At 35.8% G+C, this 18,357-nt stretch overlaps 2 protein-coding genes across 3 annotated transcripts in view; both read right to left on the reverse strand.

The window, feature by feature from the left end:
- Positions 1-7,657, reverse strand: part of LOC311070058 (uncharacterized protein) — a 29,065-nt gene extending 21,408 nt beyond the window's left edge. Inside the window, exon 1 of the mRNA XM_084093708.1 lies at positions 7,429-7,657. The gene's annotated coding sequence lies outside the window, so the exon portion shown is untranslated. The remainder of the gene's footprint in view (positions 1-7,428) is intronic.
- Positions 7,658-10,136: 2,479 nt separating this feature from the next.
- lgmn (legumain) lies at positions 10,137-17,913 on the reverse strand. 2 transcript variants are annotated; one of them, XM_084093895.1, is made up of 14 exons: positions 17,781-17,913; positions 16,657-16,815; positions 16,442-16,539; positions 14,811-14,892; positions 14,633-14,715; positions 14,356-14,431; positions 13,789-13,851; positions 13,608-13,674; positions 13,409-13,527; positions 13,156-13,245; positions 12,286-12,495; positions 11,537-11,707; positions 11,392-11,459; positions 10,137-11,176 (listed from the first exon to the last, which is right to left on the reverse strand). In XM_084093895.1, exons 2-14 carry the CDS (start codon positions 16,801-16,803, stop codon positions 11,134-11,136), a joined length of 1,317 nt encoding a protein of 438 aa, XP_083950021.1. In that variant the 5' UTR covers positions 16,804-16,815; positions 17,781-17,913; the 3' UTR covers positions 10,137-11,133. The 2 variants fall into 2 exon arrangements, with proteins under 2 accessions (XP_083950021.1, XP_083950020.1); XM_084093894.1 differs by having other exon boundaries at positions 16,657-16,812; positions 17,781-17,912.
- Positions 17,914-18,357: the final 444 nt, after the last annotated feature.

Consider the following 18,357-nt stretch of genomic DNA (forward strand, 5'->3'; position numbering starts at 1 on the left):
GTGAAGGGTCGATCAAAAATAATATCAGATGTGACTTTTAACATCTCTTTCTTGACTCATTAGTAGGCTTACATTGTGACATAAAAGTTATTTACAAAATAAACTGTACACTTACTGAAGTCATGTGACAACAATATAAGCTAGCATACTAATGTTGAAACATTTGTGGAAAAATGGCTACCGTTTCATTAAAAAATTTTGCACATTGTAAACGCAAATGTTTGCATATGTAAAATTTGCTAACTATAAATACACTACCGTTCAAAAGTTTGGGGTGAGTTGGATTTTTTAAAAATGAAAAGTCTTCTGCTCACCAAGGCTGCATTTATTTGATCAAAAATACAGTAAAACAGCAATAATATTAAATAATTGTACAATTTAAAATGTTTTCCATTTTAATATATTTTAAAATGTTACATTCCTGTGATGGCAAAGCATCATTAGTCCAGTCTTCAGTGTCACATGATCCTTCAGGAATCATTTTAATATGCTGATTTGTTGCTCAAGAAACATCTATTATTATTATCAATGTGACAGACAGGAACTATAACTACAGACAGAATACTATAATCAGCAGGAATAGTGGGATAGCATGCTATTCCAAACATGGCTACACTCTCTAAGTGTGTGAGGTGTGTTCAAGATATAGAAACCTGGCTTAGCACACCTGCACACACTACAGCAGAGATGATAAGAAGAAGAGGGTGTGTGTGTTCCTGTTGGTTACAGGAAATGGAGGTAAATCTAGAAGATAAAATGCCTGAGGTGTGTTAGCCAGGAAACTGTGGTCACATAAACACACACACACGCATGCAGGTCTGAACCATGCTTGCCTTATTTGCAGTTTGATTCTACTAGTTTTTCATGGCACGGTGCACACCAGGTGGATGGAACACACTGATATTCTTACACACGTACACATCGTGCATAGGGGCTTTCCACTCAAAGAATGAGACATTCACTCATGATTCATGAACAATACATCTTGAATTGGTTACACATAAGACATTACGTGCACAACTATGTGCAGAGTCACAACTGTGTGAGACAGGAGCACTTCTGTCTCTCAAACACAGACTGTGAGAGCACTTTGGAAATGTGTTTTTTTTTTTCTAAGCCCCAAACCGATGAAATGTAGGGTTAAGGAACTGAATTCCTCTGTAAGTGCAGAGGGGAAGTGCTGGGGTCATTGCAGTGCTGCTAGGGAACAGTGAAGGAAAGCGCTGATAGCTGTCATGCTAACTGCACATTATGTCCTTATGGGAGTGTCTGTCTTTCCTCACAGCTACCATTACAGTAACAGTACATTAACACAATAACACCCAACAACACAGAATGACACAAAACACATGAATCTGAGAAGACCACCCGAGGTCTGTTTTTATATCAGATATCCGTGTGACGTGAAATAAATCCAGTGGAGAGAAGTGTATTTTTTTATGATGATGAAATACAATCACTATTTAACTTCCAAACTTTAGAGGTGTGTGCTGACATTCGTATCAGATTTCAGTCTGATTTCATCCTCACAAAAATACACACTCTGACATTTTGATGTGATCTGTGCTATTGTTTAGTGTTGAGTGTGAGTGTGTGTGTGTGTGTGTGTGTGTGTGTGTGTGTGTGTGTGTGTGTGTGTGTGTGTGGTTCTGGGGCTTTGCAGCAGCTTGTTGAGAGCAGGAGTAACATTCCTAAACGACTGATAATTGTATAATTCCTGTGGGTTCCTCCTCTTCTTCCATCATTGTCTTCTTTCTCTCATCCTGTTTTTCCTCAGCCATGTTTAGGTTTTAATGGAGCTGCTTGAGTCTCAACACAAACTGTCCAGTACTGTTTAACTGTATCATCGTTAAATAATCTGAAACTGTCTCACTGTATCATCCTCATATAATCAAGAACTGTCTCACTGCATAATCTTCATATAATCAAGAACTGTCTCACTGTATAATCTTCCAAAAATCCAGAACTGTTTCAATGTATCATCTTCACAAAATTCAGAACTGTCTCACTGTATAATCTTCATATAATCAAGAACTGTCTCACTGCATAATCTTCATATAATCGAGAACTGTCTCACTGTATCATCTTCATGAAATCCAGAACTGTCTCACTGCATCATCTTCATGAAATCCAGAACTGTCTCACTGTATCATCTTCATAAAATCCAGAACTGTCTCACTGCATCATCTTCATGAAATCCAGAACTGTCTCACGGTATCATCTTCATAAAATCCAGAACTGTCTCACTGCATCATCTTCATGAAATCCATAACTGTCTCACTGCATCATCTTCATGACATCCATAACTGTCTCACTGTATCATCTTCATAAAATCGAGAACTGTCTCACTGTATCATCTTCATGAAATCCAGAACTGTCTCACTGTATCATCTTCATGAAATCCAGAACTGTCTCACTGTATCATCTTCATGACATCCATAACTGTCTCACAGTATCATCTTCATGAAATCCATAACTGTCTCACGTATCATCTTCATAAAATCCAAAACTGTCTCACTGTATCATCTTCATGAAATCCATAACTATCTCACTGTATCATCTTTATCTCACTGCATCATCTTCATGAAATCCATAACTGTCTCACGGTATCATCTTCATAAAATCCAGAACTGTCTCACTGCATCATCTTCATGAAATCCATAACTGTCTCACTGTATCATCTTCATCTCACTGTATCATCTTCATGAAATCCAGAACTGTCTCACTGTATCATCTTCATGACATCCATAACTGTCTCACTGTAACATCTTCATAAAATCCAGAACTGTCTCACTGTATCATCTTCATGACATCCATAACTGTCTCACTGTTTCATCTTCATAAAATCCAGAACTGTCTCACTGTATCATCTTCATAAAATCCAGAACTGTCTCACTGTATCATCTTCATGAAATCCATAACTATCTCACTGTATCATCTTCATAAAATCCAGAGTGGTCTCATTGTATCATCTTCATGACATCCATAACTGTCTCACTGTATCATCTTCATGAAATCCAGAACTGTCTCACTGTATCATCTTCATGACATCCAGAACTGTCTCACTGTATCATCTTCATAAAATCCAAAACTGTCTCACTGTATCATCTTCATAAAATCCAGAACTGTCTCACTGTATCATCTTCATCTCACTGTATCATCTTCATGAAATCCAGAACTGTCTCACTGTATCATCTTCATGAAATCCATAACTGTCTCACTGTATCATCTTCATGACATCCATAACTGTCTCACTGTATCATCTTCATAAAATCCAAAACTGTCTCACTGTATCATCTTCATAAAATCCAGAACTGTCTAACTGTATCATCTTCATGACATCCATAACTGTCTCACTGTATCATCTTCATGACATCCATAACTGTCTCACTGTATCATCTTCATAAAATCCAAAACTGTCTCACTGTATCATCTTCATGAAATCCATAACTGTCTCACTGTATCATCTTCATGACATCCATAACTGTCTCACTCTATCATCTTCATGACATCTGTCTCACTGTATCATCTTCATGAAATCCAAAACTGTCTCACTGTATCATCTTCATGAAATCCAGAACTGTCTCACTGTATCATCTTCATAAAATCCACAACTGTCTCACTGCATAATATTCATGAAATCCAAAACTGTCTCACTGTATCATCTTCATAAAACCAGAACTGTCTCACTGTTTCATCTTCATAAAATCCACAACTGTCTCACTGCATAATATTCATGACATCCAGAACTGTCTCACTGTATCATCTTCATGAAATCCAGAACTGTCTCACTGTATCATCTTCATAAAATCCAGAGTGGTCTCATTGTATCTTCATAAAATCCAGAACTGTCTCACTGCATAATATTCATGAAATCCATAACTGTCTCACTGTATCATCTTCATGAAATCCAGAACTGTCTCACTGTATCATCCCACTGTAAATGCCAATCCAGACTCAGAGCTAGTGTTCACACAGCTAACATGTTTAACTGTTGTAGCTTATCCACAATGTGTGCTTGAAATAGACGCTGAACGCAGTCAAACGTGCCATCAGAGAAGCACTAATTAAACGTCTGCTTCGGACACTGATTTCGCCCCACCAAAACAATTTCGACCTGAAAAATGTTCGGTAGATCCCTAATTTTCATAAAATCCAGAACTTTCTCACTGTATCATCTTCATAAATTCCAGACCTGTCTCATGCTGATATAACCCAAACAATTTCACTTTCCTTAAGTCTCATTAAACTATCCTCATACACTAACTGGGAGTGTCTCACACTTAATCCTGCAGGTCCCAGAACTGATTATATAATGAATAAGATCAGCCTGTTTCATCAAAGGTTTTAGATTAAAACTACTTATCCTCTGTACTAATACAATCTTCTCCAAACACACGCATCAATGTGATCAAATCTCTCAGCTGCTGATGAAGCTATCAGTGATCAATCAGTGATCAAACCTAAAAGGTTTATGAAGGTTTACTGAGTGTTCATTTACAACCACTGAATGATGGCCCCGGAGCAAAACCAGCCAATTGTCAGCCACTTTAACCTCGCATCAGCTGCCAAAGAAAACCAGTTTTAATTTCCCCTGAATAAAGCAACATTTGAAAACTAGCGTGGGAAAACTATCATCAACAACATTACCTCAAATAGACCTCTCTCTCTCTCTCTCTCTCTCTCTCTCTCGACTTTGCATTAAAGGTGCTGTAAGAGATTTCCACAGTTTTGCTAAATTCAACCACACACCCTCAAAACCTCACCCCCTCCAAAAACAACATCAGTAAACCCATACATGATTGACAGGCAGATTAATTTTTTTTTTTAATCACAATGAAATGGAAGTAGTGACAAATCTTGTCTTCTGAATTGTGATCTACACCAGAGAGTAACAGATTATTGAAATAGAAAAAAAAAAGTAGTGCGGAGACTTGTTATGCATCGTTTTTGATTGGATTTTGAGATGTGACGGGGTTTAAGCAGACTATATGATTGGATAAGTCCTACATATGTCATCAGAAAGAAGTCTGTCGTTTTCACTGGAAGATCCAGTTATGAAATTTTGATTAAACATTACAAGGTCAATTTTTTTTTTAAATTAAGCAAGTGCATGGATGAATGGTTCACAATAAGATCTATAATATGCATTTATCAGCAAAAAGTGAATTTTGTCAATTTTCAAAAACACACTAGTATACTGATGGTCCTAACACAACAGACATGGACTAAAACTGTGATATGATGGGTTTTCAACGGGCTTGTCAAATACATATATGTAAATATTCTTGTCCCTCCCCCTCAGAGTAGCATTGGCAGTCATCCTCACACATTTCATACACAACTCATCACCATGACAGCTGGCTTTGACCTCACCACGTGGCTGTTCAGATGTGTGCAAGTGTGATGGATTCAGATCATGCAAAAGCAAAACTAAAGAGGCTCTCTATTAAATCAGTCAGTAACTTAATTTCCTACAGTTGGGCAGAGAACACACACACACCTCCTGCTTCTGCACACACTTACGCAACTGATCTGGAATCTCTACAGAAACAAGCCCCAGCATGGCAGCCTGACGGGTACAGGGACACACCCAAAATCAACAATACCTACAATCACCTTTCTTTCTCTCTCACTCTCCCACAGGTCACCCATGATCGACAACGTACTACCTGAGAACATTAGAGCAGGAGTCCCTCTGTCTCACTCCACCTCCTCCAAACCCTGCAGGTCTCCTATCTGTTTCAGGTTAATGTGCAAACCTGCTCAAGGTCTTTGAGCTACACATGTGTATAAAAGAAACTGTCATGCCGCAGAAAAACACATCCCCAGAACTGCTACAGATTTTCCAGAGTTCCCCTAGAATTCAGTGATTTATAGGAATTCTATGACAGATGGGGGTTGGGGGGGGGGGGGGGGGGTATTCATGTTGGTTTCAAGCATTTATTTAATAAAAAAAAATTGTAACATAATTGCATTTTACATGTCTAATGACATGTGGAGTAATCCACAAGTAAAAAGTAATAAAACATTTTCCATGTACCTTGAATACACTTGGAGTGTTAAACATTATTTTCCAAAAGGAGTTATTTCATTATAATAAAAAAACACAAAAATAAAAATGTAACCATAACTATCATTTAGGTTTCATAGGTTTACTTTATTTGACCTTATCTAACCTTAGCCTTTTTGCATATGTTATATATATATATATATATATATATATATATATTATATATATATATATATACATATATATAGATAGATAGATAGATATAGATAGATAGTGCTGGCAACGATTAATCGCAATTAATCGCATCCAAAATAAAAGTTTATGTTTGCATAATATATGTGTGTGTGCGGTGTATAATTATTTTGTATATAATTATTATATATATATATGCAAATATTTCTTAAATATCTATGCAATATCTATCATATGTACAAAATAATTATACACAGTACACAAACATATATTATGTAAACACAAACTTTTATTTTGGATGCGATTAATTGTTGCCCAGCACTAATATAATATATATATATATATATAAACTATATATAATTGTCAATATGTCAGTAAGGTTTATATATATATAGATAGATAGATAGATAGATAGATAGATAGATAGATATAGTGTATATATATATATATATATATATATATATATATATATATATATATATATATATATATATATATATATATATATACCTTACTGACATATTGACAGTCATGAGGGTCCACAGGGGTCCTCTCCATGATATAATTTCCTGTTTATGGTTGTCACATGACAACAACTGGCTTTCTGCACACTGGTTGCACAACACTGACATTGATTTGATATACAAAAGTTTTAAAATATTAATCATATTTTAGTTTTTTTTCTTTCTTTTTTTTCTTAAGGAAATAAAAATTGAATGATCATGGCAAACTACTTTTACACCAACATTTAATTTTTCAAGAATTTCGTCATTTTTATTACCACCTCCCCCTTTTTGCTTTTGTCTTTGTTTTTTCAATCTCCCAAAAGTTACACCTAGACATTTTTGACTTTAAGTCCCACAAAAATATCAAAATGGAATTTAACTCAGTAATTTTTTGCAATTCATTGTCTGTGTGAATTGCTTTTATGTAACTTTTAAATAGATCCTCTCAAAACGTCACTGACTTAAATATGGATTTAGGAATATATGGGGTCAGAAAAATGAGAATTTGCACAAAAAAGTGAAAGAAAGAGCAACCCACACATACAGCTGAAAGTAAAACCCACATATACTACAACATACCAGGGAGCACAAACTTTTAATGATTAAACATACTGGCGCTAACTACGAGTAAATAAAGTTCTAACTTCAGTTGTGAGTTTGCGTTATACGCATTACACAAGATTTGAAGTCTATTGGCAGACTGGGTAGGGCTGTTACCTGTAACTTCTGGATCCCTCAGTTTCCTTGTTCGGCGCTGTAAAATCCTTTACATCGGACAGTCCATATGAATCTGGTCTGGAAGGGTCAGGTGAGGCATTTCCACATTATTCCAGTTTTCTTAAGAAACTCTTGTTCTTTAGAGAGCAATCAGTCTTGAATAGTCCATGCAGACTGTGCTCTCCTCTGCTTTCAGATACTCCTCTCTGCTGAATCCTCAAGAGGCTCCAGGTGAGAATTTTAAGGGAGTTTCCAATCTCTGTCAGGTCCTTGAGCGCTCAGGGACGCCACCCCGCGGCCACAGGATGAACAGACACTCACAATATGGCAAGCCGAATAGGCATATAAAACTATGTTTTGACGGTCCATAAATATATTTGGGATAGTTACAATAGTATTTCGACGAGTCATAATTCTAATTTGACCAGTCAGAATGATAATTAGAGATATCTGCAATCATAATTGCACTAGTAATAAATCTGATTCAAGATATCTCTAAATACTTTATGACTAGTTAAAACTCCATTGAAGATATCTGTAATGACGTCATAGATATCTTCAGTTGACGCTCACAAATACGCTAGATATCTCTATTTAATTATCACTAGTAAAATTGTAATTTGAGATATCTCTAATTAGAATTATGTCTAACACAAAATCAATTAGTGATATCTTTAATTACAATTTCTACTAGTCAAAACTCATTTCAAGATATCCAGAAATATTTTCCAATGGAAGAATATAGGCTAACTAGTCAAAATAGCATTGTAGATATCTTAATTAAATAAAATTGGAATTAAGATATCTGAAATTGGAATCTTGACTAGTCAAAACTAAATTATGACTAGTACAGCCATGGGTATTTAATGCTAAACAGCTTGCCATACTCACACATCCTGGAGACATGATTAGGTAACACACTGATTAAAGGCTGTGTGACTGATTTATATGTCATTAATGACTTGCAGGATGTTTTGTTATGGAGATGCTTAGTCATCCAGGACACAATTTTATGAATTAAATCAAATATAAATTAAATTTAAATTAATTAATTAAATAAATAAAAATAACTTTACTAGCAGGCCTACGGTGTATTTAAAAAAAGTGACGTGAAGTGAAGGCCGAGTATGGTAACCTATACTTGGAATTTGTCCTTTGCATTTAACCCATCCGAGTTAGTGCACACACATTAGGAGTAGTGAGTAGTTACACACACACATACACACTGCAAACCGCTGTCACACACACCCGGAGCAGTGGGCAGCCATTTTGCTGTGGCGCCTGGTGAGTGATTGGGGGTTAGGTGCCTTCCTCAAGGGAACCGCAGTCATTTCCTAAGTGAATTGAGAATTTAAACCCGCAAACCTGACTCTCAAACCATTAGGCGCCAACTGTACTCAATATAATATCAAAAGATATCATATTGTATATTAGTGTCTTTCATCAGCAATTATAGGTCTAATTTTCACTTACATTCTGTTGTTTTTAGGTGTTTGAGTATGTAGACAATACAGATTTAGTAAGTCAATCTGCTATTGGCATTACCACAACATCATCAAAGAACATGTCGTCATTCCCACCACAATCACGTTCATTATTATGGAGTTGCATGTACAAACACAATCCCAGCATGATGAACATTGTGATCTTGTAGAAACCGCTGTGAGTCAAGTTTCCTGGCTTATGAAACATGCTGCTTTTTTGTGAAACTTTGTAGGAGCTGAATTTTACTTTGTTCTTTCTTGAGTCATCACTTTCTGGTTTTTGATGGGAATTTCTAGATGTTTTTACAAGATTGGCCAAAATGGACCTCAAGAACATTAAGTGCCGTTCACACCTTTGGAACACCTTCTTCTGAACGCGTTTCACATTTTTCTCTCTTGTCAGAGAAGGTGTACAAGCTAAACATTTTTTTAAAATGTTTCATTATGATCTCATATATATCATTCTTATGTTCTTAATTACCTAATGTTCCTAATTAGTTTAATTAGGGCATTTTTTGTAAAAATGTCTTAGAAAAAAACCTATTGCATCTTTAGACAAAACAATGACGCTGATATATTTTAAGATATGTCAGTGCAAGGCTATACGAGGCTTAAGTCTTGTCTGTGAAATGATGTGTATAATGTAAAAAGAGTGCAGCCTTCAATCGAATTTGAAGGTTTGTTTTTTGAGATAATAAAGGATATGCAGAAGAACTGCAAACATTTTCTTTACTTTACCAGTAAATGTTATTGAACACAGCTTTACAGCAAAAAGATGAGGAAAAGGAGAGAAAAGCATCTGAGCTGAATTGGACAAAATGGCAGCACAAATTTTGCCTTATCAAAAAAAAAAAAAAAAAAAAAAAAAAAAATCAGACCTGCAGTGAAGTTCTTTCCTCTTTGTAAAATAAACTAGATTAAATACATTCGATTTTATTTACAAAAGTTCCCCACTACTGAGCTAATCTTTGTTGGTATATATATATATATATAAAAAAGAATAAAAAAAATATTTAAAATAAATAAAATATTTTATAGTATTTGTTATATAATATATAATGTATTTATTTGCAAATGTTCCTCACAACTGAGTTTATTTTTGTTGCTACAGTATATAATACAAGAACCTATGAAATCAAAATATTCCATCTATTAACATCTATTCATTTGTCAAGAGAAACTTGGACTAAAAAAAGAAAAAGAAAAAAGATTGCATTCAACAAATTTCACTCAATTCAGGTTTATTATTTTATAATCAAACAATCACTGCTTAACAGATTATACATTGAAAAGAGGACTGACAGTAGTTCTGTGTATCGTTTAGCCCATGTTGTCAGTGTAAACTCACTTCTCCTACAGAGCTCAATCTCCAGCAAACATTACACCTCCCTTTAGTTCAGTGGTTTGAGGCCTCAATTTGCTCTAAACAAAGGGCACTTGACATAATACCACAGTCTGACACTTCGACCATTACACTAAACTGCTCAAAGTGCAGCGGTTCTCGGTTATTTAAGACACTTCTTAAGTATGACCACAGACTTCAGGCAGCTAAGTTTGTTTTCACTTTAGTTTGATATGTATACATTTAGTCAATATCCAAATAAGAGCTTCTATAATTCACTACTGGAGAGAAATTGGGTATATTCATGGCTCAGTCAACAAGGTGATGAACACCAGCTTAAAAAAAAAATCAAAATCAAAATCTTAGTGCAATATGTAGCTAAATGTATCTAGCTAGTGTTTTTTTTTCCTTTATAAATTGTTTGAATGCATCTACTCAACATTCTCTAACTGGACATTCTTAAATGTTTGGTTTCCAAGCTATACTTATTAATTATGGTGAACATAACTGAGATGCCAAAAACCTGCTTTAATTTCAAAAGTCATTGTCATTCTCATTGATGAGGGATCTGACAAAGAAAAAATAAAATAAAAAAATACACACACGATACATGTATAAAATGTTAACAGCCCAAAGTGTTTGTCAGGAGTCGCTGGGCATTATCTTAAAGCATATTTCTTTCTTTAAAACAAAATAAAGATCAGTAAAACATCACATCAATTTTTTTTTTAAAAGTGCAAACCCTCATTAAAAGAAACATTTTCAAAAAGATCAAAATCAAAGCTGTGTGTGATGATACAGATTTCTTCCACAGTCACATTCTTGTGTGCAAAGTGTAGTTCGTCCAATAAAAATCCTCTTTGGCTCATGCTCACATTTCTACTGTCTGAAGTAACACACGTCATCCATGGCTACCGTGATTCTGCGAGAATGGAGAGATTTAAATCACAAATAAAATAAACCCAATGAGCTCTTTCTTTCACATCCCACAAGAAATTTTTACATAACACGCTGGCGCAGGCAGAGGGCGCTGTTTATTATGGAAACATTTCAAAAGCACTTTAATGCTTTATTGTTTATGAATTTTAGACATCATAGTCTAGGGATAAGTAAAAGTGATAAAACAGGTGTTTTTACCTCTGGGCCTGGTATCCTCCCTCACACAGATTCACTAAAGCATACAGGTGTCTCAGAGCGTATTCATACTGCAAAAAGAGAGAAAAGAGGTCTTATACACACAGTACACCACAACTAATGATGCAGAAATCCTGAATGTTTGTACCTCCTGCTGGTGCCAGTTGAAGCAGCGTTTCTTGTAGTGTTTGACAGCGGTCTTATAACATTCATACTGTGTGAGATCTTCACGTCCATTCAGATAATCCCCCATTTCTTCTTTGTCCTGGACCACATGCTCCACGATCTTACGCATAGTGTTATTAAGCAGCTCTCGCATCTACAAAAACAAACAAGCACAAAAGCTATTATAATATGATACTCTTGACTGCAATCTATGACTCTGACAACACTTTCAGTATAGCAAGTAGTGTCACATAGACTATCATTCAAATGTTTGGGGTCTGTAAGATTTTTTTAAAATAAGTTTCTTATGTTCACCAAGGACGCATTTATTTGATTAAAAAAAAAAGAAAAGAAAAGTCATATTGTGATAAGTCATAAAAAAAAATTATATCTATTTTAATGTTTGAAGTGCAGTTTATTCTGAATTTTCAGCATCATTAATCCAGTCTTCAGTCACATGAAATATTATTTCTGCTCAAGAAATATTTATTACTATTATACTTCTTATTGAAAACAGTTGTGCTGCTTAATATTTTTGTAAAAACGAACATTTTTTTTTTCAAAATTCTTTGAATAGAAAGTTATACATCACAATATAAATGCATTTACTGTCACTTTTGATAAAATTAATGTATCCTTGTTAAATTAAATACTACATTTATTAACAATAATAATAATAATAATAATAATAATCTTACTGACCCCAAATTGGTAAAAAGAAGTGCTACAAACCTGTTGATGTGCATGGATGTCATTCATGAGACCAACAACAGTCTCAACATCATTAGACTTGGTGAGTTTTCTCTTCATGATTGCGAGGGGCACATCAGGGCTTCTCATGAGGTCATGTTCAGTAATCACAGGCAACGAAACCGGCTCGGCTGCCTTATCAAGGCCTTTAGAGCTACCCTGGAACGCCAAAACCTTCATGTGGGACAGCGTCTAAAACATAAACAAACCAAAACAGTTACATTTGGCAAGTACTGACATGCAGACGCTACACAGAACGCCATTTATGCTTTCATCAGACACTTCCTTGTCAATAAAGTACACATGACTTTAAAAGGGAAACTTCTGGAGCTAGCTGAGAATATATGACAGACGCTAGACCAAGAATGAACATACAGCGCATATCAATATCCATCATATAGTTAATAAACTAATCCATATTCAGGATGCTACTCGCAGTTGCTAGAGTTTAGGGACCGTACAGATGAGCCATGAGCACAGAAATGGTAAAGATTATTTATTCATTTATTTTATTTTTATTTCCACTAACTTCCTTCCAGTCAGGGTCCTAAAATACATTTTTGTTGCAACAGCTGGAACTAGTAAACTGTGAATTTACCAGCCATTAATGATTATGCATTATCATTAAATAGAATGCAATTTCATGTAACATATTTTATTGGCATTACATTTAAATTTGTTCCTGTGACAATAAATAATGAATCACTTTACAGCACAGATAATTGTGCCTTTCACTGTATCACTGATGCGAATCAATCTTGCATTTCTAGTGTATAGACAGTGTGTCTTATCTTAATGCATTCCTAATCTTTACTGAATGTCTTTCATAGACAGTGTTTGTGAGTGCATTACCTTGTTTCCATACTGCATCACATGGCTAGTGTTGGTTTTGGCCTTTACGATCTTAAACTGCTTGGACAAAGTCTCTTTGCTCAGATCCTCCTAAAGAAACAAACACACAACACCATTTAAAAAATCTGCGTGATTCCAGATTCTATCGTGAGCTGCCCCGCTCTCATTATGATCAGACTGTTCATGCTGAATAAATGCTTTTCTCTTCGATTTTTCTTCAATTTGGACCTCTGTCCCAGATGCGTGTACTAACCACGTCGGAGTCTTCCATCCAGTTGACACTGTACCAGTCTCCCAGGTAGGTGTTTCTGGCCTCGTCATAGTAACAGGCATATGAGGATTCATCAGGGTTGGCAGCGGTTGTAGCATAGACTGGGACACACACCCGGATTATACATACTATGTTATTTACACAAAGCAGCATGTGTGATGACGTTAGAAAAAAACCTCACCATTAATGTCAACAGGCAGAGGCTTCATCATAGAGCCAGATTCACAGGCCTCAACATAAAACACCATCTATGTGTGCGAGAAAGGGTTTGCAGATTTAAAAAAAAAAAGACAATTACAAATAATGGGGTTTTTACAGAACTTATGGATTGTATCTTTTTAATGAACACGTGTAACACTCACCTTCTTGTATTTGTTGTTTTGGTGCATGTACTTGATGGTACTCATCAGGTCATCTACATGAAGCTAAAAGTAGAGGCATGATTTACTGTAAGTTTCTAGATATAAAAGATATCATTTACACCATTCCCCTTCATTTATTAACATGTCATGCATAAGGAAGTTAAGCAATAACTCCTCTCCCGAGCTGCTCACGCACAATTACTGAAAAAGTTGTCGTTTCAGCAGGTTGTCGGTATAACTCATGGCTAAACTTCCTGCGAGTTAAATGCGTTACTCATTATACGACAACTTTCTATGTCAGCTGACCTATTGCTTTAGTATCTTCAGTGGGGGCTGAAAAAAGTCAGATCATTTGAGATGTTTTGGTTTAAATTAGCTATTTTTTTTCCTATAAACTTTTCAATTATGTTTATTATATCATTTGTAATGACATCAGAAAAATATACACAAAAGCAGCATTTGCACAAGTGGTCTCAGACCTTTGGAGAGAACTGTGTAGTGCGTGTGAGAAGAGCCTGAAAGGATCTGATTCAGCTAAAATGACCAGAGGAAGTAGAAAGTGCTTACATCATCATTAGGGAAGGCCAGCAGACCTGGTGCTCCATGATCGGTGAAATACACGAACACATGATCATTTGGACCACTGCCAAGAGGAAAAAACATCACAAGACCTGTTTTACACATATCTGTCTCAACATGCACAAACAGACCAGATTTTTACAGGAACTGAGGGCAATAAATTAAGTAAGACAGTAACAAGTGCCACAGGCTAATTTGCATTTTAATACAAATGTATCAGAGACACACAGAAAAATAAAATACCACAGTTTTTATGGAAACTTGCCTCTTCAGCACTTTTCCAGATCCTCCCTTCACACCAGCAGCATCACCCTTCAACACCGCCAGGAAGTTCTGAGGGGTCACGTCCTGTATCACACACACACACAATATTAGTGAACGGATGCCAAACACACTGCTTACCGCTTCAAATCTCAGAGACAGAATTACACGTATTGACTCACATCACCAATGTAATCCTTCAGCACTCCTTTGTAAACGTCCGTTCCATTGGGTCTGTTTATGATCACTCCTGGAGTTGGGTTTCTGGACACACAAAAACAGGCATATGAACCTCTGTACTGAAAAGGCTTTTGGTTTTAAGGAGCTGAAACAGCTAATTGGTGCTAAAACAATAATTATTAAAAGACACAAACAATAGTAAAAAGACCTCTTTCTCCACCACTTATCAAAATAGGTTTAAAAATTAACCCAAAAACATGTGACTAAGCCAACGATCAGATAACACATTTCTTTCATCGTTTAATTCAGCCGGAACACCTGACCTACATTTGAATTCATAATCAAAAGCCGCTAAAGCAATAAATGTCACAGTTGCACAACTTTCAATAAAACAATAAAATAAAGGTTAAAATTTCACCTCTATTTAAAATAAATAAATAAAAGCATTTACAGGGTGAATCTCATGAAACCTGTCCAAAACACACATCATGTTTCACCTCAATCGACAACATTAATGTAAATGCAAATTTTTCAAATTTAGAGATTATATGTTATTATTTAGATATAGGCTACTTTGTGTATGCAAAATAAATAAATATCTGTATTTTGATTTAAGAGTTAAATGCAAAGCGATTTGTGAGATTCACCCTACAAATAAACGAGCACACCGCATACAAACATGACACAAACATCTTTAATGCCAGTCACGATCACAGCCATGACAGAAAAACACGACATGCTACAATTCATGCATTTTTGCTTTTTGCAGACTTAAGCTTCTGGTGGTTAAATTAGATACTTGTGACTTCTGAAAAGGGACAGACTCAAAGCTCTGTTTGTGTGTTTGTACATGTGCGAACATGTGGTTGAGCTAAATCATTTATATGGGTCTGCTTTTGGAAGACACAACTTTACCAAAGCGATTTAGGGGAAGTGATCACATTGGTGTCAATGACAAATTACCCAGCAGACGATTAGGAGTTTTTTTTGTTGTATCTGAAATAGCAAATATATCACATTTTCTACAATCTAAAGTGCTTGTTCCTCTATCACTATTGGACCTTTGAGCAAATCAACTCCAAGTCATAAATCAACTCTTACTAGCCTCAATCCAATAACTCTTGTGTTACCAGCTCAGATCTTTAACCACTATACCAGTGGTACTCAACAAGGGTGCCAGGCCCATTGCAAATGTCTAAGGGGTAACAAAGTAAAGATCCGCACACCGGAGAGCTCCCATTTACATGATTTATTAATGTGTGACGTTTCAGGCCTTTCGCAGCCCTTCCTCAGACTGAGTCCCGAAACGTCACACATTAATAAATCATGTAAATGGGAGCTCTCCGGTGTGCAGATCTTTACTTTGTTACTTACATTATATATGAGATCCAGCACCCGTACTTGACTGGGATGTGCGTGATTAAACTGCTTCTTATGCTAAATGTCTAAGGGGTCCCAATAAGTTTTATTTAAATACTTTACATTTAGTTTCATTTTAATGAACATGCTAAAGATACTGTATACTATACACTAAAATAATTGTGCAAGATTAAACTGACTTTTTTGAATATTTTGAATATTGTTTTGGACATATGGAGGCTGAGAACCACTGCATAATACAAGTCATACTCACTCTGAACTCTGAGCAAGATCATCATACATCATCACCACAATCTGCTCATCGGGAATTCCGTTCTTATGGACAATCTGATATGCATGGCACACATCAGCCTATAAACACACACAAAAGAATTAATTAATATCTAAACAGACTTCAGATAAGACAACTGACAAATAATTTGGAAAAACATGTACTTTCTCCACCTCAAAGATCACTTCCTTTCTCACCTGGTGTCTATAATTGTACCAGCCATTAGATCCGGCCACAATGACGACCCAGTGCTTCCCATTGTCTGGCTGCTCGGCAGGGAAACCACTCACTACCAGCCCCAGGCTCAGGGTGAGAACTGAAACTGCAACTCTCTGTGCAATCATCTCTGCAATCTACTGGGAACAGAGATCGAAAATAAACCAGAAAAAAAGACCATGTGTGCTTTTAAAATGTTAAAGGTTGTAAACTTCCCTAAAAAGGCAAACGTATTTGCAAAACCACATAAAATACTTAATGTGATGATGACATTTTAATAATATAATATTTAGAATTACAATTTTCAATTAATGCTTTCTTTTACATAAACATTTTTTACCATTTACACTATGTATTTGCTCTGAAATTATACCAAGCCTTTATAGTTATGTACATTTTAGCATGTAAATTTGTGATTCTCCCTAAAAGGAAACATACACAACATATACTCCATTTACTAATATGACACAAACATCTTAAATGCTAGTCACCATTACACAATGCAAATATTTCTGTATATAAATACGATGTACAGCTGTGTTGACTTTAACTCGGACACATTTTGCTTTCTTGATGTTACTTGATGGTAGGATTACAGTAAGGCTGAGATAAAATAGGGTGGAATTATAAAAATGTTTTTTTTTTTTTTTTTTTAGCTCATTCCAAAATTCCTCTTACAAATGTTTATCTTTATACCCCATGTCTGCCAAAAACATAGTTCCAACAGTTATTGTTACTACTGTAAAACCCTGATACATCTCCTTAAACAGAATAATAATCTGTCATTTTGTTGAATGTCTCTTTTTAGATGACAATGGTAGCAAATACCGAATTTAATTGGGGTAATAAAGACCGTAGCACTTTGGGCGGTAAACGGTGATTACCGTGATATATTTTTGCAAGTGGTCTCGTGATCATCCAATAAACAAACAAGGAAATCAGGGCTAGTACAATAATAACCGCAGGCCATAGGGGGGTTTAAACTATTCTCCTTTTAGCTGAATTGAGTATTTAACCTTGAGGTGAATAATTATACAAAACACAACCAAACAAAATGAGTAGAGTTCATACAAAATAAAGATATTAGTAGTTTATATAAGCTTACCTGCTACTGTACCGCTGCCCGAGCTGCCGAGCTGGAGCGACGCGACGCTTTATTACAACCTGTGAGACGGGGACGCATATGGAGCAGCCAATCAGCGCTAACGGACTCGAGGCTCTAACCAATCCGCTCAATACGGCTCAGCGCAGCATCCAATCAACTTCGACCAATGGGCGGAGCCTCAACTGATCACCTGACTTATCGGTCATGTGCCATGAGTTTGACTGAAAGCAAAACAAAACGAGAGGAAACTTTTATATATTATAAAAATAGATTGATGCATTGAAGTGATCTCCCGCTCTGACAAGGAAAGTCTAACCATTGTGAAAGTTAAGGGGAAATGCCTCACATTTATTAGGGGATTTAATAATTGGTTAGATTTAGAAAAAAAACTTTATTAATAATTTTACTGGAAGCTTCAGCATAAGACAGACACCCGTCTTTCTTTTTCAGTGTCTAGGCAGAATATATGCGAGCACATGATCAGATCATCCTTTTGTCATATGACTGATGTTTCACTGCACCCACGCATTTCTTTTATCGTTGGGCTGATCTTACCTGTTTTTACAGGTGTCTTGTG

The sequence above is a fragment of the Abramis brama genome (assembly GCF_963993115.1).
Source record: "Abramis brama genome assembly, chromosome: 19".
NCBI classification, from domain to species: domain Eukaryota; kingdom Metazoa; phylum Chordata; class Actinopteri; order Cypriniformes; family Leuciscidae; genus Abramis; species Abramis brama.

Excerpts from the sequence above, each read along its gene's own strand:
- lgmn (XM_084093895.1), bottom strand. The coding sequence starts at position 16,803 with ATGATTGCACAGAGAGTTGCAGTTTCAGTTCTCACCCTGAGCCTGGGG. Across the intron at positions 13,852-14,355 it reads TGGCCTTCCCTAATGATGAT|CTTCATGTAGATGACCTGAT; the intron begins GTAAGCACTTTC and ends CTCTACTTTTAG. Across the intron at positions 13,675-13,788 it reads AAAACAACAAATACAAGAAG|ATGGTGTTTTATGTTGAGGC; the intron begins GTGAGTGTTACA and ends TCGCACACATAG.